Source organism: Nematostella vectensis, chromosome 1 (assembly GCF_932526225.1).
Source record: "Nematostella vectensis chromosome 1, jaNemVect1.1, whole genome shotgun sequence".
NCBI classification, from domain to species: domain Eukaryota; kingdom Metazoa; phylum Cnidaria; class Anthozoa; order Actiniaria; family Edwardsiidae; genus Nematostella; species Nematostella vectensis.
In genome coordinates this window covers 16359936-16386403 of record NC_064034.1, presented here as the reverse complement: position 1 = coordinate 16386403, position 26468 = coordinate 16359936, and the positions used below count along the sequence as shown (strand labels likewise).

Below are 26468 nucleotides of genomic sequence, written 5' to 3'. Positions count from 1 at the left end.
TTTAACCGAATATACAGTTTTCTAACATATGCCCTCGGTTAGTAAGCACTGTCACTGGGGGTGGTCACTGCCAGAGGGTTTATTGCGTCCCCAATGGTTCCTATACGTCTCTTCGGTTCAGGTTAATGTAGTGCAGCTTGAAGATACGGTACCTCCGGTTTAGTGTCCTTATCCGAGAAGACTGGAAACACAGGAGAATAACTCACTTGTGACAAATTCGAATAAAGGCGGGAACCCGGAAAAAAATCCCCAGTTTAAGCCATGATTCGAACCTGGGCCACAGCGGTGAGAGGCCGACGCGCTAAAACACTAGTCCACCCGTGCTTCCACAACTTTGTTGATGCTTAGTGTGTACCGTGCCCCCTAATGTTTTGAGGCCTGCTACGGCTCGGATAACCCTGTTGTTAATGGTGTCAAGCTGACATCATTTTATTGCTGACAACCTTTTATTAAACCATGGTTGGCCGATTGCGAGAGTTATTAAAAACCAAGAAACAGTCACCCAGCCATGCTGCGTGGCACAAAAAGGTTACTGTACAAATATATATAAAAAATATGCAAACCATCGTATACTGTATCCTTTGAGAAAAACGTTATATATTTTCCTCAAATTTATAACCTGGCAAATTATACATTTTGCAGCCTTTGAGCTCATTTGTAATCATTTCATTCATCTCTCTAATATATCAAATTTACAATAATCCAGACAGACATTCACCACAATCATCTAATTGTAATATCCTAGCTGTAATTCTGAATACGCAAATAAAATCTTAGCGAACTAAATACAATAAAATGAGGCATCTCGTGCAATTATAATTCCTTTTTATAAATGCAAGCGATGCGACACCAACTTTTCACACGAGTTTATTTTTTCCTTTCGCAGTACTGAAGAACAGCAAAGCAGCTCTCGCTCAGTGGCGTAGAAACCATTTGTAGTGTGCCGTCATGTATGCTTCCCTCAGTGTCAAAGCTGTCAGTCAAAATTGATGATATCTACATGGTAACCAATGTCACTGATTTTGAGCGGCAGAAACATCCGGCGATAAGAATTAGATTTGAAGATTTCGTGTGCGTCATATCCGGTTAAGGCTCCGTGTCCCATGGTACGCAGCCGGTTACGAGTCGGTATTTCTTCTTTACTTCTGCCTTGAGCGCCACCATTTTCTTCCTAAGTTCTCGTAGCTCCTCAATCAGGTTTTCGTATGTTATCGTCTCTCTTTCAATAACTGCAAGTACAAACAACAGGTTGCGAAGTCTACGGGAATGTTTGAATATTATTAAATAATAATGGTGGTACTAATCTCCGAAATATGGAGCTAAAGATTCAATTGAGAAGTGTTACCTATCCCAGAATACCTCTAACCTTTATTCAACGGCAACTTATCGCATAGACGAGGGTGGCACATTAATAAGTTTTCCATTTTTAAAATTTTGAACTATTTCAAGAATACAACTCTCCACACCCTGACAAATCTCAAAAACACTTACTCTCAATCCTTCGTATCTTGCTACCAAGCTCATTCGTCAGTTTCTTCGCCTTTTCCTTGAATTGATCGACCCGTTTTGTAGCGTTCACAACCGCGCCGACTTTGTTGTCTATTTTTCCTTTTATTTGCTCGAACAATTTCTTCAGTCTTTCTGCTTCCTATAAGGTGATCAAAATACCGAGTGTATTAACAACATAACGTGTATCAAAGCTATGGCACTTTGGCCCCTACTAGAGGTAGGCATACCCCGTCCCTCTACAGGCTTGCCCCCACGCCCCAAGTACGGGGCAAAGCGCACACTACCTTACGATGTGCACGGAAGAGGAAAATTAATGAGAGCCAAACCAATAGGTAAATCCTGGCTATGCTTTTTTCCATCGTATGGGGTATGGGTGTGGAAGGGAAGATTTCTCCATCTTATGGGGAATGGGTGTGGAAAAGAAGGGAAGATTTTCCCATCGTATCGGGTATGGGTGTGGAAAGGAAGATTTTTCCATCATATGGGGTATGGCTGTGGAAGGGAAGATTTTTCCATCGTATGGGGTATGGGTGTGGAAGGGAAGACGTTTCCATCGTATGGGGTATGGGTGTGGAAGGGAAGATATTTCTACCATATGGGTGTGGGTGGTGCAAGGGTGGAAGTGTGAGGGGGTGAGGGGTTATAATCCCACCTGAAGAGCGATCATAGACTCTTTGTTGGCCTTCTTCATTTCATCTTCGGCCATTGTAAGGTTCTTGGCGTTGTTATCGAAAGCGTCTTTTACGGCCGGGAGGTCTGTCTTGACTTGATTCGTAGTGTTTTCTGCAGCGTTAACCTTTTTCTCCAGAGCATCGAGAAGGGGTAATAACTGTACAAAAACATCAGTTATTTCAGCTTATCATGGACTCAACATCCCGTCGTAAAATATAGATTTTGATTTTTTATAGGGTGAGCACCCTTTAATGTGACGATAACCGCTCTCGTAACTATAGTATACAAATAACTCGCCCAAGAAAAGGTGAGGAACATAAAGAAGAAAGTTTGAGTTTCAGGTAAATGGTAAAATATTACCAAGGGAAACGGAAATTAGTTCGATTTAGTCAAGTTTTTTCAAGCAACTTACTGCGTCCAAGATGCCCTGGCTTTCTACGATGTCATCTTCGGCGAGCTGTATGGCATCTTTAGCTAGCTGCTGGCCATTCGCAGCCATATCAAGGGCGTCAGTGACATTTTGGATAACATCTGAGACAGTCAACGCCTTTTCCCTGTACAAAAAGGTTGTTATTTTTACTTTCTAGCATGTCACCTTATGTTCTATGTTCTTTGTAGAGCTCGTTCACTAAGGAAATGGCGTGAATCGATACCGGAAAGTACTACAGGCGCCGGGGAAGGGGTGGGAGTTTCTTTCCATGTCGACCTGATAGTGTTGCTCGAAGTATTTTTTTAGGGATCTAAATCGGGCCTTGGGTAGAAATGGCATTCTTTAGGGCTTCTGGTGTATATCTGGGGTAGCAATTTTCGGTGGGCAGATATATTTTGAACTTCCCGACGAGCATCTGTATCACTTTTACCCTCGAAGAACCCCTTCGGAGGATGTTTAGCCCCAGTGAACAACGACGACGCAGAAAGTCCTTTTTTGCTGACGTCAATTCTGATAAGCCTACACTATTACCTTGCCTCCTCTGCCCTCCTCTTTAGGTCTTCAGCTCTCGTGAGGTTCTGTTTCGTTTTCTCTAAGATTTCATCAACTCCTGTTAGACTTTTCCACGCTTCTCTGATATCTTGAGCAAGTTTTGTGATTTGATCAGGGGACACGGATAGCGTCATGTTAAGGACCTTGTTGGCTAGCATCCTTGACATGTCGATGGCAGGGAATGGCTGCGCGAGGAACTCCAAGATGTCCTGGAAAAGTAAAACCATATCGACTCAATACTCCCTTCCAGGGTTCCCACGATTTCAGACTTTCAAAATTCCAGCACTTCCAATAAATATTATGAATACTCTTGTAAAATAATAATAATATGTCCCTTCATAAAAAATATTTCACTAGTAAATGTATCATCTGAAGGGCAACTTACATCCCAACACAAACCTACACATAACATCTTATTAAAAATTCTTCGAATGATTTTTCAATGACTTTGGTGTTGTTGTTTTATTCTGGCACTTCTCTAGGCCTGAAATAGGGAATTTCTTAATTCCATGACATACCAGAAATTAAAGTACACGCGGGAACCCTTAAAAACACGAATACATGTAGGAGTGGTAAGAATTGCACGTGACGGTTCGTGTACACTATTTTTAATTTATTTATTTATTTTTTTTTGGACTGGAATATTTTACCACAAAATAACTTTCCAGTTATGAAAGTAACGAATTTTGGCTGAAGACTCACTTTTTCCCAGCAAACGTTGCACGCGCGCGAAGTGATGGCCATGTTATTGTCATTACCCCGTAGATTCTTTAAACTATCTTCCGTCTAATGTTATGTTGTTGAGTAATACACAGAAAACTTCAAACATGCCTTCCCTTCTTTAAGTCTTTTTTTTAATTTTTTTTTAAAACACCAGGTACTCATGATGTGGGTTGCTACCTTGATCAATTGATCCATCCTCTTGGTGGCGTTCTGGGCGCGCATCTGCGCGTCCATGGCTTTGGAGATCGCGGTTTCTGCGGCTGTTCGGGACATGTTTACCATCATCTCTGCTTCCATTGTTTCTTTCAATGTCATGTTTGCTTTGGCTGTAAACACAAAATAAATAAAAACATTAATGCTTCAAATAATCATGCTGTGATCTTGCGGTAGTTGAGCCTCCTCTCAGAAGTTTGGTATCACAGAAAACTCGGCGGGTTTGCGGCACTCGCTAAATCAAAACTGTCTGACAAGATTGCAAGCATGTCGGGGGTCTCTCGCATGCAAGTAGGTTAACTGTAAGCTAAAAACAGACATTTAAAAAATGGACTGAAGCTGAAGATTGCTGAATTACTAAAGCTACGACTACTTTTTAAAACTCGAAATGATTTTAAAAGCTTTTTTACCTTCTCTCATTCTCTGAGCGTCCTCTGCCTCCTTGGCTCTCTTGACGGCATCCTGGGCAAGGTTCCTGGTCCCATTACAGCCGGGGCGGCCACACACGCTACAATTAGTCGCCGTACATTCTCCACACTTACTGGCGGGTGTCCCACAAACGATTCCATTCAACTCGACGGAATTCCTCTTCAGTTCCTCAATTCTTTTCATCAAGTCCCCAAGGTCTACCTGGTTCTTGGTATGCGTTTGGTTGAAGGAAGGTGGACCGTCAAGTGTCATCTGTATATTCTTCCTGTTCTTGGTAGCTCGATCTATGCTGTCCAAAGAGCCGTTCACTCTCTTTTCCGCCTCTCTACTGCGGCGCTGATTTTCCTTGATTCCCTCAAAGGCTCCGCGAATGTTCGTATCACGTACCCTAAGGATATCGTTCTTCATTTGATCCGCTTTTTGCAACAAGTCATTCAAGAGCTTTCTGAGCCGCGCTATTTCGTCGTTTGCTTGGTGGGTTTTCACGGCAGTGGAGTTGACCTCGTTCGCAATGCGATCCGTGTTTTCTTTGATTTCACGAAGTCTTTTGGTGGCAGCGTCGAGTTCGGCTTCGATCATCTTTGTATCGTTTTCTTTGGTTTTCTGTGCGTCAAGAATCTTCTGAACCCGCTTCAATTTCTCTTCCAACTCTTTGAGCTCTTTGTCATAAGCGTACGCACCACCTGGGGAGACATCACGTGATTAGGGAGTGTCCATTAAATACTCTGAAAGGGAGGGGGGGATTTGACTCAGGACACCTTAAAATTTCAGAGCCGCCCTTTCAGTGTAAAAAAGTGTAAGCCTCCCCTTAAATAACACAAACAATTAACAAAAACCCCAAAATAAACCAACCTTAGAGCACCACCCGTCCCCTTTAACGACCCCGATGGATGAGTTCACAAGAACTCATAGAAAATCAGAGCCCCCCCCCCCCCCCCCTTTATAAGGCCCATTTTATTTTCGGAGGCTTGTTGTGGCCCGGTGTTGAGGCGTGATAGCACTGCTTTCACAAACCAGTAGCTTACCTGTAGTCTTTAACGTGAGGTTGGCAGCCCTGTCGATCTGGTATGTGACGTTCCTGGAGAGAAAGCCCAGAGTGGCCTTCCACTGATAGTAGCACTCCCCGCATATCTCGCACTGGGGCATCTTTCCGGAGGTGTCCGCCGCGCACATGTCACACTTTTCGCCGATGTGACCCACCTTGCACAAGCATTTGCCCGTATCACGGTCGCACTGTAGATGCACGGACCCAGCAAGGTTACAGTTACAGGCTGCAGGGACAACAGAGATTATTTGTTTATATGAGACCACGGAAGTTCAAATTATGTGGCCTAGTGTCTGACATTCGTAGCTCTGTTTTATTCTTCACGCCTGCTAGCACTGCTTATCTATGAGCACATGAACGTTAATGACAGGGATTCAGTATGCTTATTATTCTTTTGATTTCAAGTTAGATAGAACCCGTTTTTATGATGCCTGGTGATTTTCAGAGGATGTGGTTACATGGTGTGTTTGTGTCTGGTCGCGTGGCATGGTGTGTTTGTGTCTGGTCGCGTGGCATGGTGTGTTTGTGTATGGTGCCGTGACATGGTGTCTGGTGACGTGACATGGTGTGTTTGTGTATGGTGACGTGACATGGTGTGTTTGTATCTGGTGCCGTGACATGGCGTATTGTGTATGGTGGCGTGACATTGTGTGTTTGTCTATAGCGTGACATGGTGTGTTTGTATCTTGTGCCGTGAAATGGTGTGTTTGTGTATGGTGACGTGACATGGTGTGTTTGTATCTGGTGCCGTGACATGGCGTATTGTGTATGGTGGCGTGACATTGTGTGTTTGTCTATAGCGTGACATGGTGTGTTTGTATCTTGTGCCGTGAAATGGTGTGTTTGTGTATGGTGGCGTGACAAGATGGCTTATCATGTTTCTTACCGCTACAGCCATCAGGAGGTGATCCCCAGAAATTATCCTCACATTCACAGCACCTTGGTCCACCAAAACCAGCCTTGCATTGACACTGACCAGTGATCTAAAAGCAAGAAATTTCAACATAATACAAAATCGGTCCGCGAATTACCCGTTTCAGCATATCCGTCATGGGCTAGGCTTTGTGTTGAGCGAAGATTTTCTTTAAGTTGGACCCAAGGTTAAAAGCTTTGATGATTCTATGAAATCAGACCTTAGACGGCAGCCCTAAGCCTTGTTTTCCTACAAATGAATTTCTGAAATAGCCAAAATTTTTCTTTTAAAGAACGTAGAACCTTAAATGTTATCTCAACAAAAAGCTCAAAAGTGGCCAATTAACACGTCGCCCTTTACTCATTTTATCAAACTAAAATCAAACTTGTCAAATTCGAAACTACACCCATCTCCCTCTAGCAAATCTTCAAGCTCCTATCTTTATTAAGCGGTCAATCTCTATCAACTGGTCAATCTCTTTTAAGCGGTCAATCTCTATTAAGCGGTCAATCTCTTTTAAGCGGCCCATTTTTATATTAAGTGGATGTACTACCACTATGTATTACATAATTTCCAGACAATACGAATAACCTGGTTACACAGTCACACTGCTGACACCCTTTTCCGCTTACCTGGTTACACATAGACCTCAGGCTGCCCTCGATACAACAGTCGCACTGCTGACACCCTTTCCCGCTCACCTGGTTACACATAGACCTCAGGCCGCCCTCGATACAACAATCGCACTGCAGACACCCTTTCCCGCTCGCCAGGTTACACATAGACCTCAGGCTGCCCTCGATACAACAGTCGCACTGCTGACACCCTTTCCCGCTCACCTGGTTACACATAGACCTCAGGCTGCCCTCGATACAACAATCGCACTGCTGACACCCTTTCTGCTCACCTGGTTACACATAGACCTCAGGCTGCCCTCGATACAACAGTCACACTGCTGACACCCTTTCCCGCTTACCAGGTTACACATAGACCTCAGGCTGCCCTCGATACAACAGTTACACTGCTGACACCCTTTCCCGCTTACCAGGTTACACATAGACCTCAGGCTGCCCTCCATACAACAGTCACACTGCTGACACCCTTTCCCGCTCACCTGGTTACACATAGACCTCAGGCTGCCCTCGATACAACAGTCACACTGCTGACACCCTTTCCCGCTTACCTGGTTACACATAGACCTCAGGCTGCCCTCGATACAACAGTCGCACTGCTGACACCCTTTCCCGCTCGCCAGGTTCCAGAATCCCTCTGCGCATCGATCGCACTGTTTGCCTTCGACGTCCGGTAGGCAATTGCACTGTCCAGTTTTGTGATTGCACGAGTAGTGAAACCCTGGGTTGGTGCCTTTCTTATCACAGACGCAGCCTGGTAAGAGACAAGAAAACGAGTATGTTGCTGGGTATAATGAAATTTAACTCGCTTGTGTTCCAAAAGGCGCGGGTACCCCCCTCCCCATTGGCGGCCCAAAAGTGGCTCATTTCTTATTGAGGAATCTTCATATCCTATGCTTTGTCCAGATGATACCTATGACTGCGCCCCCCCCCCCCCCCCCCCAGCCAATCCTGGGTATGATACAGACCTATTTACACCTGTAACGTAAACAGGTCAAATGCTAAGAGTTAGTATCAGTTGTATGTCTTCATTCTGGTAATTGAAGCGACAGTATTCTGAGCTTTTTTTCGTCGGGGTATTTCCTAGACCCGCGCCTGACCAAGCCAATTCTGTTCGCAGTTTCGAGAAATGTTACTACAATGGTTTGTAGGCCCGACTTATACGTCGCGCTCTTGCCGTGCCGAATCTAACCGTGCCGTGCCGTTTGGATTCAGGACATTACCGATTCGACGTCGGCACGACGCTGAGCACGACCGCGCAAGTCGTGCTGCACGGCAAAAGCACGACACAAATTCAATCGTCGAGCTTTTGATGTGCCGAATCAAATACCACATTCATTTTAATATAATGCAACAGAAACTCCACCTCGGACTTTTACCACTCGCAAACTTGAGCGCGACTTAGTGTGACGCCTAAATTAATGTTAAACCCAATGAATTTGTGTCGATACAAGATTCGGACGGCAGTATTGTGACGTGCAAGTCGGGCCATAGTCATGTGATTGTCAGGTGACGACATATACTTACTTGTACAATTCCTGGCTATAGCGTCGCCAAAGTAACCAGGCTTACAGCGCTCGCAATTGAACCCAGCCGTGTTATACAGACACTGCAAGCATGAGCCCGTCAGTCGGTCACAGTTGCCGCTGACCGTGGGATCGATGTTGTTGTTGCAAGAGCAGGGCTTACAGCTACCCCCAGGAACTAAGGGGTTGCCATAGTAACCATCCGCACATTCCTCGCATTGCCTGCCGGTATATCCCACCTGGGAACAAAGCGAGCAAGTGGAATAAGCTGTAACAGCAAGTTTTAGGGAAGTTTTATCTTTGATGAGTGTCGTATATTCAAGCTTAAATTTGGTATAAAGATTGTTGCGAACAATAAATTATAAATTATTTTCACAAGAACGCCAAAGAGCATGAATCAAGAAGAGGACGGTGAAATAGCTGCCAAGGTTACAATGGAACATGCTAAGCAGACATGGCTGTAAATGTTTGTTATCTTAATATGGAAAAAAGCTCCAAATAAAAATATACAATAACAAAAAAATGGTCAATCCACAATGGTCAATACACAGAATCTTGCAGCTTAAACTGGGACGTAACGCATTCAATACATTTTTATTCTTTCTTCACAGAAAAAAAAAAAACACAAAGCCCCTCACCTGACACTTGTCGCAAAGTACCGATGGCGGCGTTGTAGAGGTATCTACGTAACAGCTCTCACTGAACTTATTTCCGCTGCTTCCGCCCGGACACTGACAGCGCTTACAGTCGTTCGGGGTTCCTTAAAACAACAGAGAAGGGGGTATGGTAAGAAAATATTTGAATTAACAGTTTTAAACACTATAACAGTGAAATAACACACAAAGTAAGGAGAGCTTTAATTCACAGATCCCTTTTAGGTCAAAGCTTCGTTCATCATAGCACTCAATCGCTAAACCACAAGCAGTTTACCACATGGATTTAAAATGTCGGAGCATCAAGCTCGGCGGGCAATCAATAGTAATACTTCATAGGGCGATGCCGTGTATTCTTTGCAATCCTGCTTCATTGCGGAGTAGGCGACTTGCAATAAGAAATCACGTGACTTTTTAGGGTGGTAAACTCGCACGCGCTCAGGGTTTTAGCGGCAAAATAACATCAACAAAAAAGAAATTTATTCAGCGCTTACAAATTAGTAAGATTTTTTTTTTGTCAACAAGGGCTTATTTTTTTTTAAAGATTTATTCGTCGTTCTTAGGTGACGGGCGCAGCCATTTCTGTATTTATTTTGGCTTGAATTTTTCACTCAAAAAGTCACGCATCTGTAATGCAAGTCGCCTATTCAGAGGAAGCTGTGGTCCGGGTAGTGCCCTTAGCTGATATAGAGGCATTATGTAGGCTGCGTAGCAAGCCTAAGGGGCTGAGAAAGAAGACAGATGGAGACGAGGCGCGCGCTAGGGAGAAGGAAGGATAAGGGAGTCTATCCCTCATCTTCCCCAGCACTTTTCGCTTGCTACACAGGCTAGCATTACTGGTACTCACCTTTTGTAGCGATACCGTAGAACCCAACAGTGCACGCCTCCAGCCCTTTGCGCTTGCTACACAGGCTAGCATTACTGGTACTCACCTTTTGTAGCGATACCGTAGAACCCAACAGTGCACGCCTCCAGCCCTTTGCGCTTGCTACACAGGCTAGCATTACTGGTACTCACCTTTTGTAGCGATACCGTAGAACCCAACAGTGCACGCCTCCAGCCCTTTGTGCTTGCTACACAGGCTAACATTACTGGTACTCACCTTTTGTAGCGATACCGTAGAAGCCAACAGTGTACGCCTCCAGCCCTTTGTGCTTGCTACACAGGCTAACATTACTGGTACTCACCTTTTGTAGCGATACCGCAGAAGCCAACAGTGTACGCCTCCAGCCCTTTGCGCTTGCTACACAGGCTAGAATTACTGGTACTCACCTTTTGTAGCGATACCGTAGAACCCAACAGTGTACGCCTCCAGCCCTTTGCGCTTGCTACGCAGGCTGGCATTACTGGTACTCACCCTTTGTAGCGATACCGTAGAACCCAACAGTGTACGCCTCCAGCCCTTTGCGCTTGCTACACAGGCTAACATTACTGGTACTCACCTTTTGTAGCGATACCGTAGAAGCCAACAGTGTACGCCTCCAGCCCTTTGCGCTTGCTACACAGGCTAACATGACTGGTACTCACCTTTTGTAGCGATACCGTAGAAGCCAACAGTGTACGCCTCCAGCCCTTTGTGCTTGCTACACAGGCTGGCATTACTGGTACTCACCCTTTGTAGCGATACCGTAGAAGCCAACAGCACACGCCTCCAGCCCTTTGTGCTTGCTACACAGGCTAACATTACTGGTACTCAGCCTTTGTAGCGATACCGTAGAACCCAACAGTGTACGCCTCCAGCCCTTTGTGCTTGCTACACAGGCTAGAATTACTGGTACTCACCTTTTGTAGCGATACCGTAGAACCCAACAGTGCACGTCTCCAGTTCTTTGCGCTTGCTACGCAGGCTGGCATTACTGGTACTCACCCTTTGTAGCGATACCGTAGAAGCCAACAGCACACGCCTCCAGCCCTTTGTGCTTGCTACACAGGCTAACATTACTGGTACTCACCCTTTGTAGCGATACCGTAGAAGCCAACAGCGCACGCCTCCAGCCCTTTGTGCTTGCTACACAGGCTAGAATTACTGGTACTCACCCTTTGTAGCGATACCGTAGAAGCCAACAGTGCACGCCTCCAGCCCTTTGTGCTTGCTACACAGGCTAGAATTACTGGTACTCACCCTTTGTAGCGATACCGTAGAACCCAACAGTGTACGCCTCCAGCCCTTTGCGCTTGCTACGCAGGCTGGCATTACTGGTACTCACCCTTTGTAGCGATACCGTAGAACCCAACAGTGTACGCCTCCAGCCCTTTGCGCTTGCTACGCAGGCTGGCATTACTGGTACTCACCTTTTGTAGCGATACCGTAGAACCCAACAGTGTACGCCTCCAGCCCTTTGCGCTTGCTACGCAGGCTGGCATTACTGGTACTCACCCTTTGTAGCGATACCGTAGAAGCCAACAGCGCACGCCTCCAGTCCTTTGTGCTTGCTACACAGGCTAACATTACTGGTACTCACCTTTTGTAGCGATACCGTAGAAGCCAACAGCGCACGCCTCCAGCCCTTTGTGCTTGCTACACAGGCTAACATTACTGGTACTCACCTTTTGTAGCGATACCGTAGAAGCCAACAGTGCACGCCTCCAGCCCTTTGCGCTTGCTACGCAGGCTGGCATTACTGGTACTCACCCTTTGTAGCGATACCGTAGAACCCAACAGTGTACGTCTCCAGCCCTTTGCGCTTGCTACACAGGCTAGCATTACTAGTACTCACCTTTTGTAGCGATACCGTAGAAGCCAACAGTGCAAGCCTCCAGCCCTTTGCGCTTGCTACGCAGGCTGGCATTACTGGTACTCACCCTTTGTAGCGATACCGTAGAACCCAACAGTGTACGTCTCCAGCCCTTTGCGCTTGCTACACAGGCTAGCATTACTAGTACTCACCTTTTGTAGCGATACCGTAGAAGCCAACAGTGCACATTCCCAGTCCTTTGCGCTTGCTACGCAGGCTGGCATTACTGGTACTCACCTTTTGTAGCGATACCGTAGAACCCAACAGTGTACGCCTCCAGCCCTTTGTGCTTGCTACACAGGCTAGAATTACTGGTACTCACCCTTTGTAGCGATACCGTAGAAGCCAACAGCGCACGCCTCCAGCCCTTTGCGCTTGCTACGCAGGCTAGCATTACTGGTACTAACCTTTTGTAGCGATACCGTAGAACCCAACAGTGCACGCCTCCAGCCCTTTGCGCTTGCTACGCAGGCTGGCATTACTGGTACTCACCCTTTGTAGCGATACCGTAGAAGCCAACAGTGCACGTCTCCAGTTCTTTGTGCTTGCTACGCAGGCTGGCATTACTGGTACTCACCCTTTGTAGCGATACCGTAGAAGCCAACAGCGCACGCCTCCAGCCCTTTGCGCTTGCTACACAGGCTGGCATTACTGGTACTCACCCTTTGTAGCGATACCGTAGAACCCAACAGCGCACGCCTCCAGCCCTTTGTGCTTGCTACACAGGCTAGAATTACTGGTACTCACCTTTTGTAGCGATACCGTAGAAGCCAACAGTGTACGCCTCCAGCCCTTTGCGCTTGCTACACAGGCTAGAATTACTGGTACTCACCTTTTCTAGCGATACCGTAGAACCCAACAGTGTACGCCTCCAGCCCTTTGCGCTTGCTACACAGGCTAGAATTACTGGTACTCACCTTTTGTAGCGATACCGTAAAAGCCAACAGCACACGCCTCGCAATTCTTTCCCACCGTGTTGTGCTGACAGTCCACGCAGACGCCAGTCTTGGGGTTACAGCTACTGGCGTGTCCATAGCAACGGCAGGGTCGGCACAGGGGGAACCCCCACATGTTTGGCGGGCACAGACTGCACTGCCTTCCCGATGCCCAGTTCCTGCACTGGCACTGTCCCGTAAGAATGTTACAGAAGTTGTCGATGGCACCGATACGGTCGCAGTCGCACGCTAAATGGGACAGAGTGAGGTTAAAAAATGTTACAGAAGTTGTCGATGGCACCGATGCGGTCGCAGTCGCACGCTAAATGGGACAGAGTGAGGTTAAAGAATGTTACAGAAGTTGTCGATGGCACCGATGCGGTCGCAGTCGCACGCTAAATGGGACAGAGGCAGCTTAAAGAATGTCAACCAGCCGTTTTTTGTTATTGTCATATCAATAAGAGAAATGACCTGTGACCAAATGTGGTTAACGAATGCCGCTCAGTGGATCCCTTAATTTTGCTTGTTTTATTTGAAAACACAACTCTCTGATTCAAAATATCAATCCTCAACTGAGCTCTGATATATAAGTCACAAAGTGGGCTCAGGGATTGACCATTTGATACAGTTTTTTCTCTTTCTTATTTCTTGATTAATTTTTTTACAATAGGTTTTTTTAAGGGACTAGCTTGTTATTTTAGCTAAGGTTCGCTTCTTCAAACTTGGGTTTTGCTTTTTTATTTTTTTGGATATCCGTAAGATATTAAGTGTTTTTTCCCTTTAAGAATGGCGATCAGCCGCTCTGTTGTTACTAATGCTTACATTTGAAAGTACACGTTCTACTCAGAAAATATGGAATAATAAATCAACAGCATAGTGATACTTTTTCAACCATGTAAAACACCCAAGTAGTTGTGAACTACCAGAGAAATGAATACAATATACCAAAAACTCCCCCAAAGAAGTCGACAATTTATCAGAGTTCACTACCACTTTTCAGGCTCGTACCCAGGATTTTTCTTGGGGGGGAGGGGGTGCGAAAAACGAAAATGTGGACCTAATTTTTTCGGGAGAAGGGGGGGGGGGGGGGGGAGAGGGAGTTCTCTGATAAAAATCTAACCACCTCTGAAAAAACAAAAAGGTATTTTTTTAGCCTTTGTAGAATCTCCACGGGACGTTTATTGTCGGATTTGGCTACATACCAGAGTGATCTAGCTTATAATTTTTAGTTTTGTCTACAAATAGCACGTCTATTAGGAGCCAAAAGTGGACTTTCGGCCGTTGCCGGGTACGGGCTTGCTTTTTAAGCGATATTTGATTGAAAGCATCTCAGTCATCCGATAGAAATGGAATAACATTTGTTAATAGAGGAACTGGAAGACGCAATCCACAGAATGTACTAGACCAAACAGCAGGTAATAAATACGCTGTCACAGATTGGGTCCTTATTCGGAGGCCTACCTGAGCATCCTTTGTTGCTGAATCCAAACGATCCCGGCGCGCAGCGGTCGCACCTCTGGCCAATCACATTCGACTTGCACTTGCACTGTCCGCCAATAGGATCGCAGACAAGCGTACCATTGGCGTCCCTTTGGGTACCCTTAGGGTCACAGTTGCAGGCTGGAATATATAAGAAGCATTATAGATTGTACAGATGTATTTATTCATTATATATGCAGTTAAAGTGCTGTTTCTCGTCGGAAGGTGCAACGCGTCTTTTGCAACATAAAAGGCACAAAAGGTGTTATGTGCCAGTGAGTCCGCAGCAACACTACTCAGAAAGGGACGTCTTTATAAATCACGACGTGTCAAGATGATGACCATGCTTAGGTATCAAGCCGTATCTTGACTAAAGCGAAAAATTAACGGGGTTCTCCACCATTCAAGCTATAATTAGATTAGACCATTTAATTATTATTAAAAAATTTGAAGGATTACTATACCTGCCCCAAGTAGGTGGGTTTTCATATGATCCCAAGCGATCGTGTCCGATTATATTAAAAACTCACCCTGCGATCGTTTGCGATCATATGGAAACCGGCTGCGATCGTACGATCAAATTAGCTGCGATGGTGTGCGATCGAAGGCAATCATATGGTCGTCTTTTTTTCGTCGTCGTTGTTGTTGTTAATGTCTTGGCAGTCGTAATTGTTATTGCCGTTACTGTCGTCGTTGTTGTTGCCGTCGTATTTGTTTTTGTTTGTCGTCGTTGTTATTGTTTCGTCATCGTTGTTGTCTTGGTCGACGTTGTTGTTATTGCCGTTACTGCTTCTGTCGTCGACGTTGTTGCCGTCGTCGATGTTGTTTTTTGTCGCAGTTAATATTGTTATAGATGATTCAAGGTAACTACACCATGATAGATGAAGACATGGAAAAGATGAGTTTCTTGCAGACGTCTCTAACATACCTACTGCACCATCATAGATTACTGAAGACATGGAAAAGATGAGTTTCTTGCAGACGTCCGAAAGCTTGGGGCGGGGCTGACTGGCGGCCAGGTGATAGTCCAGGCACTGGTACAAGTCAAACTGAGCCTGGCGCTTTGCCCCCTCGGATCCCTGGAATATGTCTACTGAGCCAGGAACGGGGAGCAGTACGATCTGGAAAAGATACCCGCAATAAACATCTAGGGCTCAGAGAATTGTGCCAAATACTAAACGCTTTGAACAATTCGTCACATGTAATTATGTCTCGTAAATTGACCGCCACTGTTATTTAGTTCCTACACTGCCAATGTAAATAATAAACGATTCATTCATTCAAGCAGCTTTCCTTCATTGGGACCTCATCATAGGAACACCTGTGGGAATGATAATCAAGCGCGATTCTGCTATTAAACAGACCTCAGTCACTTCACCCTTTAAGACAACACAAACTGCAAATGATATCTAATGAATAAAAAAACCTCATATTTCAAAGATGCTACCCTTGGAAATATCTAGATATCTTACACTTTCCTAGTACTTACCGAATCCGTGAAGATGGAGTCACGCGTATTAGAAACAGGATCCCGGACAAACCGTACACGAATATCGTAACTGACGCCTTTCTCGAGACACACGTCATCAGGTAGCGTGACATAGCGGCGTGACGGGTTCAGCGCGATGGTCACGTTACGATAGTATTCGTCACGCCCTGATGGACGTCGGCACGCGCCTGTGGTCAGCGGTTTGCCATCGGGTCTGCTGATTTGAACAACAGCGCGCCACTGACCGGCATCCTAAAAACAGAAATTTAAAATCAACCAAATGAAAAGAATAATATATGAATGCCCGCGAATTCGTTAATTTTGTAAATTTTTACGTCCAAAAGTTGTCTTTATCCCACTATTTCAGACGTTTTTCAGGTCGCTCTCACAGAGTCAATAAAAAACACATTTGAGCTATTGTTAACATCACCTTTGTCTCATATCGAAGCAGCGGCGTGTAGAACCCAGAATTCGGAATGTTGGTGATCGAATAGACCACGGCAGTTCCGTCCGCCACGTCCAGCAGTCCATCACCAGTCCACGTAGCTGCACCATTTTTGGGATACTCCTGTCGCGCGACCTCAGAGACCTGGCGAACAGCCAGAACTGATGATCAAAATTCTAACAACAAGCTAGGGTGACAAGCGATGAAAACTTTATAGTGAGCCAGATTAAGTCGATAACAACTGGTACGGGTAGGGGCATGTCCGTGCTCCCCAAATAGTTTCTGTATCGCTTCCCCAATATTTCGACGCCTGCTAAAGCTCTGTGTACCCCATTCGTAAGGCATATTAATCAATGGTTGTCGTTTTTCTAAATGGCATAAAAGAGCCAGAGGCCAGCGCGCGGGAAACCTGTGATATTCAAAAACGTTAGGGACTAGGCTCTATTTCCAAGATGGCTGCCAGCAAAATCGTAGTAAAAAGGAATTCCTGCAGGTTTACGTGGAAATTCCCGACTAACAAAGCTCTAGAGCGACTAAAAAGCGGACTCCCAAATATGGTATGTAATGCCTAATTAGGAAATGACCGAGCGAGCTGGAAAAACGACAGTTTTTAGAACAATTGACTGTGTCTGTGGAAATAATCTTAACTTTTAATCTTTTACTTTACAGTAAAGCGTACTCCAGAGCCTACCCATCCAAAAGCCGACTCAGCATTCTTACCCCAACTGCGCGTGCCTCCTCCGACTCGTAAATCAAATGATCTGGGAGCGGGTAGTAGTTCCCAGTCTTCACTCTCTCACACTGCCTTCCCGTGATCCCCTTGCGGCAACGACATTGGCCAGTCTGTTTGTCACATTGGTTGTCATAGGAACCGCCGACGTCACACGCACAGTTGCTACATCCAGCGGGAGTGCTGCTTAGTCCCCAGTACTCGCTCTGTTGAAAACAACAGCAACACATCAGCGCATACGCAATTACATTTTGTGGAAAAAGTTAACCCCTTCCTTAGTTGACATACCGTAGTTATGATTAAAAGATATTGTTTTTTCCTTTTTTATATTATTAGGAGACATGAGCGTGGTTGTAGGAGTCCGGTTAAGGGGAGAAAAATGGGCACCGCATCAGCAAATATAGTGACAGATCATTTTTTCCCTCTGTATTGTTTTCTCAAAAGGAGGGGTCATATGACAAAGGGGGGGAAGGAGGAGGGGGGGCAATAAACAACCCCATGCTACTACAACTACGGTGCGTTTGCTTATACATCCTTTCCGTTGTCTTAGTAAACGCGGCTTTAGTACTAACCGCACATCTGTCGCAGTCTTCGCCCTCGACATATCGCTTGCACGTACACCGGCCAGTGTCCGGGTTACACTCGCCTATAGTACCAAGAGGGTTACATCCGCAGGCTGCAACACAAAAAATTGGAATAACCAATAAACCTATAATAAGTATTTCATAAATACGGAGTAGGGTTCATCGTATTTCTGTTGATTTATCTAGAAGCAAAATATTGCAGAACAGGGTGGTTTGGAGCTCCCGAGGCCTATGACTAGATTCGCAGGTTTTAACTCTCATCGATATCTATCATTGTCGTCTGTCTCAAAATATCCCTTTCCTATAACACGACCGACGAAGATTTCACCCTGCCCTACGTTACCATGTGATCATTAACAAGGTTTTACCTTTGCAGCCGTCCGGGTTATCGGTGGTCAAGTTAAAGAAGCCGGCCTTGCAGCGATCACACCGGACACCACCGACGTTCCTCTTACAGATGCAGCGTCCGGCTACTAGTCCGGCAGCAGGGTCATTCTTGGCCTCACACTCTCCTCCATTGACGCCGCCAGTTGGGTCACAGTTACACGCTGCAAGAAACAACGTCACCAAAAGGTCTTGCCAAAAAGATTCGAGACATTTGACGCTTTGAAAAATATAGGTCGTATATAAGTATATAATTGAGAAGAGAGCTTGAGGGGAACTTTCAATGAACTGTTTAGTTTGTATTTGTTTAAAACAAAAGAAGTTTAATGATGCCCTTGTTTGACACATACATGGTTACAACAAGTTATTAGCAGAAGATCACTTAAAAGTCCTTGGGAACGTTTTATAGTATATTATCCATGGTAGCAATGGTCCGTAATAAGGTGGTTTCCTCTCATTCCATTCAATTTATTTTCGGGATAGTTTAATAGTACCCACCTATACAAGCGTCAGGGTCGCTAAACTTCTTCGATGGGTCCTGGTAATGTAGCGGTTTGCATCGCTCACAGTTCCTGCCCACAGTGTTGTGCTCGCAGTCCTGACACACGCCGCCACTAACGTTCCCAGATGCTTGGTAGACGGCCGGATCAAACCGACACTTGACCGCGTGACCGTTACAGTTGCACTCTGGACAACAAATGAGAAGAATTGTGGGTAAATTGAGGATGGAGGGTTCCTGTGACTCAGCCTTTTTTGTGTGTGACTTTTCTTTTTCGGCCTGCATCAAATTTCGAATTTACTGATATTTTGAATTGATTGACAAAGAACCTGGAGACGAGGCTGTATCCCATCAACACCACCCTGCAATATGGTATACAAACAGCACAACATCTTCCATCAACAAGCAACATAGCGCGTAAACAGCACAACATCTTCCAACAGCAAGCAACATGGCGCGCAAACAGCACAATATATTCCAACCGCAAGTAACATGGCGCGCAAACAGCACAACATCTTCCAACTACAAGCAACATGGCGCGCAAACAGCACAACATCTTCCAACTACAAGCAGCATCAAGAAGCATGGCGCGCAAACAGCACAACATCTTCCAACACAAGCAACATCAAATAACATTGCTTGCAAACATCGCAACATCTTCCGACAACAACCTTTGGTTCTACCCAAAATCTCGGTTACCGTGATTGGTTAGACTTACTTCGGCATTCATTTGGGTTATCAGCATCAGCGGGTCTCCATGGGACGTCGAAGTATCCATCCTGACACCGCTCGCAGTTCTTACCCGTGGTGTTATGGGTACAGTTACAGCGACCGTAAACCTGGGAAAAGGATCAGGAGTCAATGTTTGAACTCGTTTAGTTCCGGACGAAGGGGTGTCGGTGGAACTAGGCTTAGAGAAACCTGTAGATGGTTTTAATGTCAATTTTAATGGTCTGAAACAAAAATTTAAAGTGTAACTATTTCATCTTTTTTATCTATAAGCCATATAATTACATTGTACATAGTATATTATAAAGAAAGAAACAGTGAAAGGATTTCGAATATAGAAAAAAATATTTTCAGGGTGGATTGAAAACCCATCCGCTTTGATGCATCGCAAAGGTTTGTATCCAATATTAATGGGCTTTATCACCTCACGTTATTAGTTTTGTTAAGTCATCTTCTACACTAACAAGCATTAGACAAAATAAACAGCCCAGTATAAACATTTTGATGATAATTCAGCTTAGGGTAATGCAGTTTCTTTGAATAAAACTCAAATCCTTGCTAGCAATAACTCAAACTGAATATTTCAGTAGTCATCTTTCTTTAATTACAAATTCACTTCAATTCACTTATTTAGTTCCAAAATCAGAACCAGGACATTATTTTATTATGTACGCTATTTTTTATATAAGAAGATCTAATTAGCTGTGGCTGTGTCGTTCTTATTTTTAAAGCATTATTGGTGTACGAGCTGCACACAATGAAGTTTTGGAAGAGAATTTCACAAATGACGATAGCAATAATTTTTAATGTTGTTATTATGAGCACAATTTGATTTTGCATTTTAGAACGCATCACACTAACAAAATAATATTTTGCCGCTATCTGAGCCTCGGCATTTCAAGGCTGGACGATCTCATAAAATGTTCTTATAACAAAAGAGCGGCAACTTTTCTCGTTCCAACTCTTCAATAAATAATGGGGCTGGACACAAGCGAACAATAAGTCTTGTAGCTTGTAATTGCGCTATACTAATAATCATTGGTGCAAATAAGAGAGTCAGAATGTACTAGCTCCACCTTGCTTGTTAATAAGGCTTTCAGTGGAACATAGACATATTAGTGTAGCAGTTTATATTCGCTTTTTTTCTAAACGATCTGAGAAATGAAGCTTTTCTTCGGGATTTTTGTCCTTCATGACATTCGCAGAAGTTTCAAGTGAAGACTTCAAGAGAAAAGAATATTCCAGATTGGGGGATTTTGTTAAATATCCGAAGTCCTATTTGGAGGTTGAACCAATTGCAATTAGTTCTGAGCGGGATATTTTCTCCTGTGTCTGGAAGTGCCTGGAAAACCTATCCAACCAATCTACACATCCGATACTGGCTATCGTTGCGCGTGCGCTACCGGGTGGCAAGGAATCAACTGCGAGACGTTGAACGCAGGTATCGTATCACTGATTTTACCACAGGGAGCCAAAGCTCATACAGTTAGTGGTTTTGGGGTTTTGTGAGAAATTCTTAATAAAAACTCACCGAGCGGTTAGGGAAAGTTCGTTTATTATCCCGAGGGGGGGGGGGAGGGGAGGTGGGTTGAGGATTTTGATAAAAGTAAGGAAAACATTAGGTCCCCCTTTCAGATGAAAAAAAAAAATTTCCATGCCCCCCCATATGCCTCCCCAATATTTTCGGTGCCCCCCCCGCCCCTCGAGAAAACCCGAAGAAAGAAGGAGCAAAGGAGGGAACGCCAACGACCATGTCAGTGATGCTATATTTGACACAGAAGAAGTAAAAAGACTTTTCGTTCTTCTCCATGCGAGAAAAGCGCAGCACGAAAAAGAAAAGAAAGAGAGATAGAGGAAGACAGCTTGTAGCATTAGAACGTTTTGTTAATGATTTCAAATATGGAACATAAGCATATAGCGGATACCATGAAAAAAATGCTGTATACAGGTTTAAATTGCATCGATGAAACGTATCCTTGACTCCTGGATTGTGCATGCCATATAACTGGCCGCAAATCGAGACTCTTTGAAGCAAGAAGTCTGATTTGACACTTGGTCGAATTATATAGAAGGGACAACACCCAAAGGAATCAGTGCCCCCCCTTCTTAAATCCACACACTTTCGACCCCCCCTCCCTTTAGACCTCGGAAATTTTTCGAGGCCCCCTCACGCCCTCTCCCCCCCTTCGGGATAATAAATGAACTTTCCCTTAGAAGTGATCATTTTAATAACCTCTGCGAAGTTTCGAAAATTGGAAAAGTGTTAGTTACTAGTATTTTCTACCAGGAGACTGCGGTGAAATATTGCGTCGGGATTCAAATAACAAGAACATGGTCAGACGCTTTGCAGTGCCTTCCGGTTGGACGCTGTGTTACATTGACCAGCGTGACACCGCGTATCACGCAACACCTTGTCGTGACCTCATAGTCAACGCAGGGGGTCATGCTAGTTACCAGGCCTTGCTGGACGCGGGCGGGAATTTCGGATGCTGGCATGGTAAGACTGGGGCATAGTATGGCGCTTCGTATTGCCCTTCCACGGTCGAAAAGGCGTGCCGGGATAATATTCAACAAACACAAAAACTTAACAAAAATTTTCCTGGCCGCGCGAAAGGAGATTAGATCGAGTGAATAATTCCAAGTTTTGGCGGGAAAATCTGAAACAACGTATTTCCCTTAAATCCGTTAAAATTCAGAGACGACAATACCACAAAATATTGGCAAATTGTTTTATATTTCAATGCTACCCACAATGAAGCGAAGAATAATTTAAAGTCGAGAATTTTATGCGAAAAAAGAAAACATCGTTTTGTTGTAGGTTTCAAAAACAGCGCGCGCTCGTGAGTAATTCAGCGCGCGCGCACAATGCAAAAACAATTCTAAAAAAATATCTACTAAATTTTGCAGGTTTGTTGTGTTACAATGTGAAAATGTTTAAAATAAATGTAAAAATGACTATTATAATAATGATGAATAATCATGGTGCCGATAATGACGGCCCATAATAATGATAATTATGACAATGATGATGATGACAATAATGATAATAATTATGATAATAATAATAATGATGATGACTGGTGATGATGATGATTATATGGTTGGTTATATAACTCACCATTCCTGGCGTGGTGGGTTGTCCAGGTTCTGGAAGGCATTGCTCTGCATGACCATAGCAAGAGCAGCTCCCTCGGATGACCAGATCGTAGACGGCATAGTAGTATTTGCGCTTGATCTCGGGTCTCGGGTCAAGCAGGTCATCACCAAGCGTGTGCAGCTTCGTAAAGTTGATCCTGATGTTGGTGATCTTCAGCAGGTTTTGGACCTTACTGCTGTACGCATTTTTGATCGGGATTTGAGATTTCAGCGCCCGGAAGATGACCTGGGGGATTTAAGGGGTAAATATGTGTTGCTAGGGGGAACTGAGGAGTTGATCTTGATGTTGGTGATCTTCAGCAGGTTTTGAACATTACTGCTGTACGCATTTTTGATTGGGATTTGAGATTTCGGCGCTCGGAAGATGACCTGGGGGATTTAAGGGGTAAATATGTGTTGCTAGGGGGAACTGAGAAACATGAGTGTGAGAAGGAACGGCAGGATTTAGAAATATTTTTTTCAAAGTCATTGAGCTCTGATCAAGGATACCGAGCAAGACATACAAATATTAATGTACAAAATAACAATGGTCGGAGTCACAAGATCCAGCAAGATAGCAACCAAAAGAGCGGTGTTCTTCATGTATCGCTAACACGGGAAAATGCAGAAGATAGAATGCATAGGGATCATGGGGGGGGGGGGGGGGGGGCAAGCGCCTCTAGATCATGGCTTGAAGCCGTTTAATGATGCAACATTTTCAACGTGGGTTGGGTTATTGCGTGGTCATTTATAGTCATACTAAGACAATCAATGAAACTAAAATCACGGAAAGGAAAACAAGGTCACGCGATGTAACTTAAATCACACAAGGAAAGTGGCAAACGTAAGGGGTTTTAATTAACTACGTTGATCATAGAAAACATTTTTCGATGTCATCGCGTGTTCAAAGACCACAAACCTCGCCATTCGTGGAGGGTTCCACAGTTGAGTATTTGTTCGTACAGATGACATCATCGATGTCTTTGGGTTCGCCTTTTGGTATTCCCGGAAAAATCTTGTCGCAGTCGGCCGAGAAGTATCGGTAAATCTGCCACTTCTTGCCATAGTCCCAGGACCGCTCAATCACCATTCCCGCAGGCCGGAAAGTACGGAACCTCATGATCAAATGTGTGAAGTGGAATTCGGACTCTAAATCAAGCTGCATGAGAAAAAAGATTTCAATTATAGCTTAGGTGTAAAATGACAATGCCAATCAGCTTCAAAAAAAACTTTGTTTTCTCCAAAAAGAAAACATGATTAAAAGTAAAAGTGAAGCCAAAGCCAGGGGCGTTACACGGAGAAAATAGTATTTTAAAAACAAGCACCGGAAAAAAACGGCGTTTACTCTAAGGCGACGCTTATCACTAATTTATTTCTTATTCGAGTAAGGATGGCAATGTGTGCTTCTGAAAATCTTTCAGGTTCTCGATGTAGTTTTCAATGCGGATATAAAATTGCTTTCCGTACAATTTATTTTGACAAATTTCCGGGACGGTGAGTTCAGAAACATCCTGGAACTGCAGATATCTTTTACACACCTGTAAATACACGTTTTCCCTGCCGTTTTCCGACTGCCACCATTCGTCCTTTTTGCGCCCGTCGAATGACGAGAGCATGTATTTCGGCACGTGACTGAACTGTGGGTTCGTCTGATACGGCCTGGAGTCGCAGATGTGACAGTCTCCATAATCTTGCAGGTTCGACACCACGCAGTATTCCTCAGGACCACGGAGACCGCATGTAGAGCTCGCGTAGATCTTATTCTCACGACCGACAAGGAGATCTCCCGTGGCTGGATAACAGCTCCTCTTGGCGCACTGGGCACTAGCTTGAGCATCGCTTGAGGGAACTAAGGAGACATGGATCATTGGAAGTGTTAGTGAGCTAGCTTGAAAATCGGAAACATGAAGCATTGGACATTGCGGGGTAGGGCTGTCACCTAATCCCTCAACCCTCCATGATTTCTTTGCGGTCCCATATGTACGCGCGCACTTCTGTGTTTTCCCTCCCTAGGGCCTGATAAACATGAAGATTTTTTGGGAAGGGTTTTTGGCTGTCACCTAATCCCTCAACCCTCCATGATTTCTTTGCGGTCCCATATGTACGCGCGCACTTCTGTGTTTTCCCTCCCTAGGGCCTGATAAACATGAAGATTTTTGGGAAGGGTTTTTGGCTGTCACCTAATCCCTCAACCCTCCATGATTTCTTTGCGGTCCCATATGTACGCGCGCACTTCTGTGTTTTCCCTCCCTAGGGCTTCATACACAGTTATCGACCTGTGCACTTAGATGAGTACTAAAACAATCATCTGGGGTAACATCTTTGCAGGTTCTCTGGGGTTTAAGTGCATGACATCAGACCTTGTCAAGGCTAGACGGTTTAAATCTAAAGTACTCATGTAAAAAAATTATATCGAATTGTTTATCCTCCTGGACATATTCGTCAGCGCGTACTGGGTTACTGTTGAGTATATTTTATGCTTGAGTAACACAATTCAGAGAATAGAGCGTCAGCTTGCTCAAATCATTAATGAGAAGTTATGGGGAAATTCAATATCAGTCACAAGTTGTTTTACAACTTTATATTCCGGAGCCGCTTATTCCGGAACCCGAAACATAGTGCCATTTGATTGGTTAGTGAATAGTTTCAACTTAGTTCCGGCTCCCCTAACATTTTTTTCATTTTTCGTAAAAACAAACAAACATATACTTGAGCCAGAATCAGGCCGGGAGGTCTCTAAAATATAGCGAGACTCACTTGTGTAAAATAACGAGATGGAGACATGATATGCCGCCTTATGTGGTCAAGATTGCATAACGTGATATTCACCATACTTCAGCGCTATTATAGGAATTATATGGCATTCCTTATGGCCTTATCCATAGAATCGTGATTTCCCATGCTTTACAAACGTAAGATATAAGATATCGGTGTTTGTTGAAGTACTAGAGCGGTCACGGGAGGAAAACAGTGACAGTAATAGCAAGAAGACGAAACGTCATTTGAGAGCAAGCGCAGATAAAAGTTCAACTATATAATTATCGGGTTTAGTAATCTATCTTAAGTTGTCTACTGTCTGGTTAGAATTATGTATTCTCGAGTCATTGATGAACGTTTGATTTAGGGATGGAAAACCACGGAATAGAAAATATCCAAGGAATTTTTTACTCGCGTTTCAAGATCGATAAACGGTGATACCTGGAATTTTGTAAACAAAGCACGAAAAAAATATTTCCACTCAGAGGACAGGTTGAAAAAATTAAGGAGTCATATAACCAACAAAATAACATAGAAAGCGTAGCAGGTTTACTTACCGAATAAAAGACAAGCAGGGATGATCAAAATATGAAAGGGTCCCATGGTGAAGGTTGTGAAACACCTGAGGATGGCCGGGCTGAATCGTCTTGTGTGGGTTTCTAATTCGTAAACAACTCAAATTTTCCCTTTGGGTATTTCCACTGTTGAGCTTTATCTGTTTATCTGTAATAATATCAGGCAAACTATAAGTTACAAGACTTGTGTGACGGATGCAAAACCGAACTGAGAAAGCAATTCATTGAAGAGAGTTATCCGATGAATTGATATTTCAGCTTAGGGTCTGTTACCCATAGCCGGCACAGTATATAAGCATTTACCACCACAAAGACCACTTTGTTTTCGAGATAGACAAACCTTAGCCCAAAATAAGCAGTCGAGTCGTTGTAGGCAGAAAAACAAACCTTTCAAAATTCACTCACGGACACAGTGGTAAAATATAATGTAGGATTTGCTGCAATATTGAAGTCAGACTTCCTAAGCGATCGACCAGACAAGGCTTGCTATATGACGGGGTTCCCTCACAAAACAACCAGTCCAACAAGCTAATTCTACGCCAGCAAGTCCAGTAGCACTTCCAGGACGCCCTAGCTACCTCCCTCGACTCCACTGCACCGGTATTGTTGCAGAATCCTCACACTTAGGACCAAACGGACTGGCGTAAAGCCCAAGTTACAAGGAGTGGAAGGCAGCAAGAGTGAACCGGAAACAC

General features: G+C 44.3%; 1 protein-coding gene across 4 annotated transcripts; it reads right to left on the bottom strand.

Moving 5' to 3' along the window:
• Positions 1–427: 427 nt before the first annotated feature.
• Positions 428–26468, bottom strand: LOC5511143 (laminin subunit beta-1). 4 transcript variants are annotated; one of them, XM_048730327.1, is made up of 27 exons: positions 26114–26467; positions 25756–25921; positions 23980–24290; positions 23361–23600; positions 22425–22688; positions 19296–19416; positions 18577–18765; positions 18063–18242; positions 17683–17786; positions 17101–17316; positions 16366–16524; positions 15936–16187; positions 15375–15567; positions 14429–14587; positions 12950–13216; positions 9283–9404; positions 8646–8883; positions 7670–7872; positions 6460–6556; positions 5554–5799; positions 4510–5211; positions 4064–4212; positions 3143–3372; positions 2594–2735; positions 2162–2338; positions 1492–1648; positions 428–1229 (listed from the first exon to the last, which is right to left on the bottom strand). In XM_048730327.1, exons 2-27 carry the CDS (start codon positions 25799–25801, stop codon positions 1087–1089), a joined length of 5307 nt encoding a protein of 1768 aa, XP_048586284.1. In that variant the 5' UTR covers positions 25802–25921; positions 26114–26467; the 3' UTR covers positions 428–1086. The 4 variants fall into 4 exon arrangements, 3 of the variants coding, with proteins under 3 accessions (XP_048586284.1, XP_048586244.1, XP_048586313.1); XM_048730287.1 differs by having other exon boundaries at positions 26161–26467; XM_048730356.1 differs by having other exon boundaries at positions 26179–26467.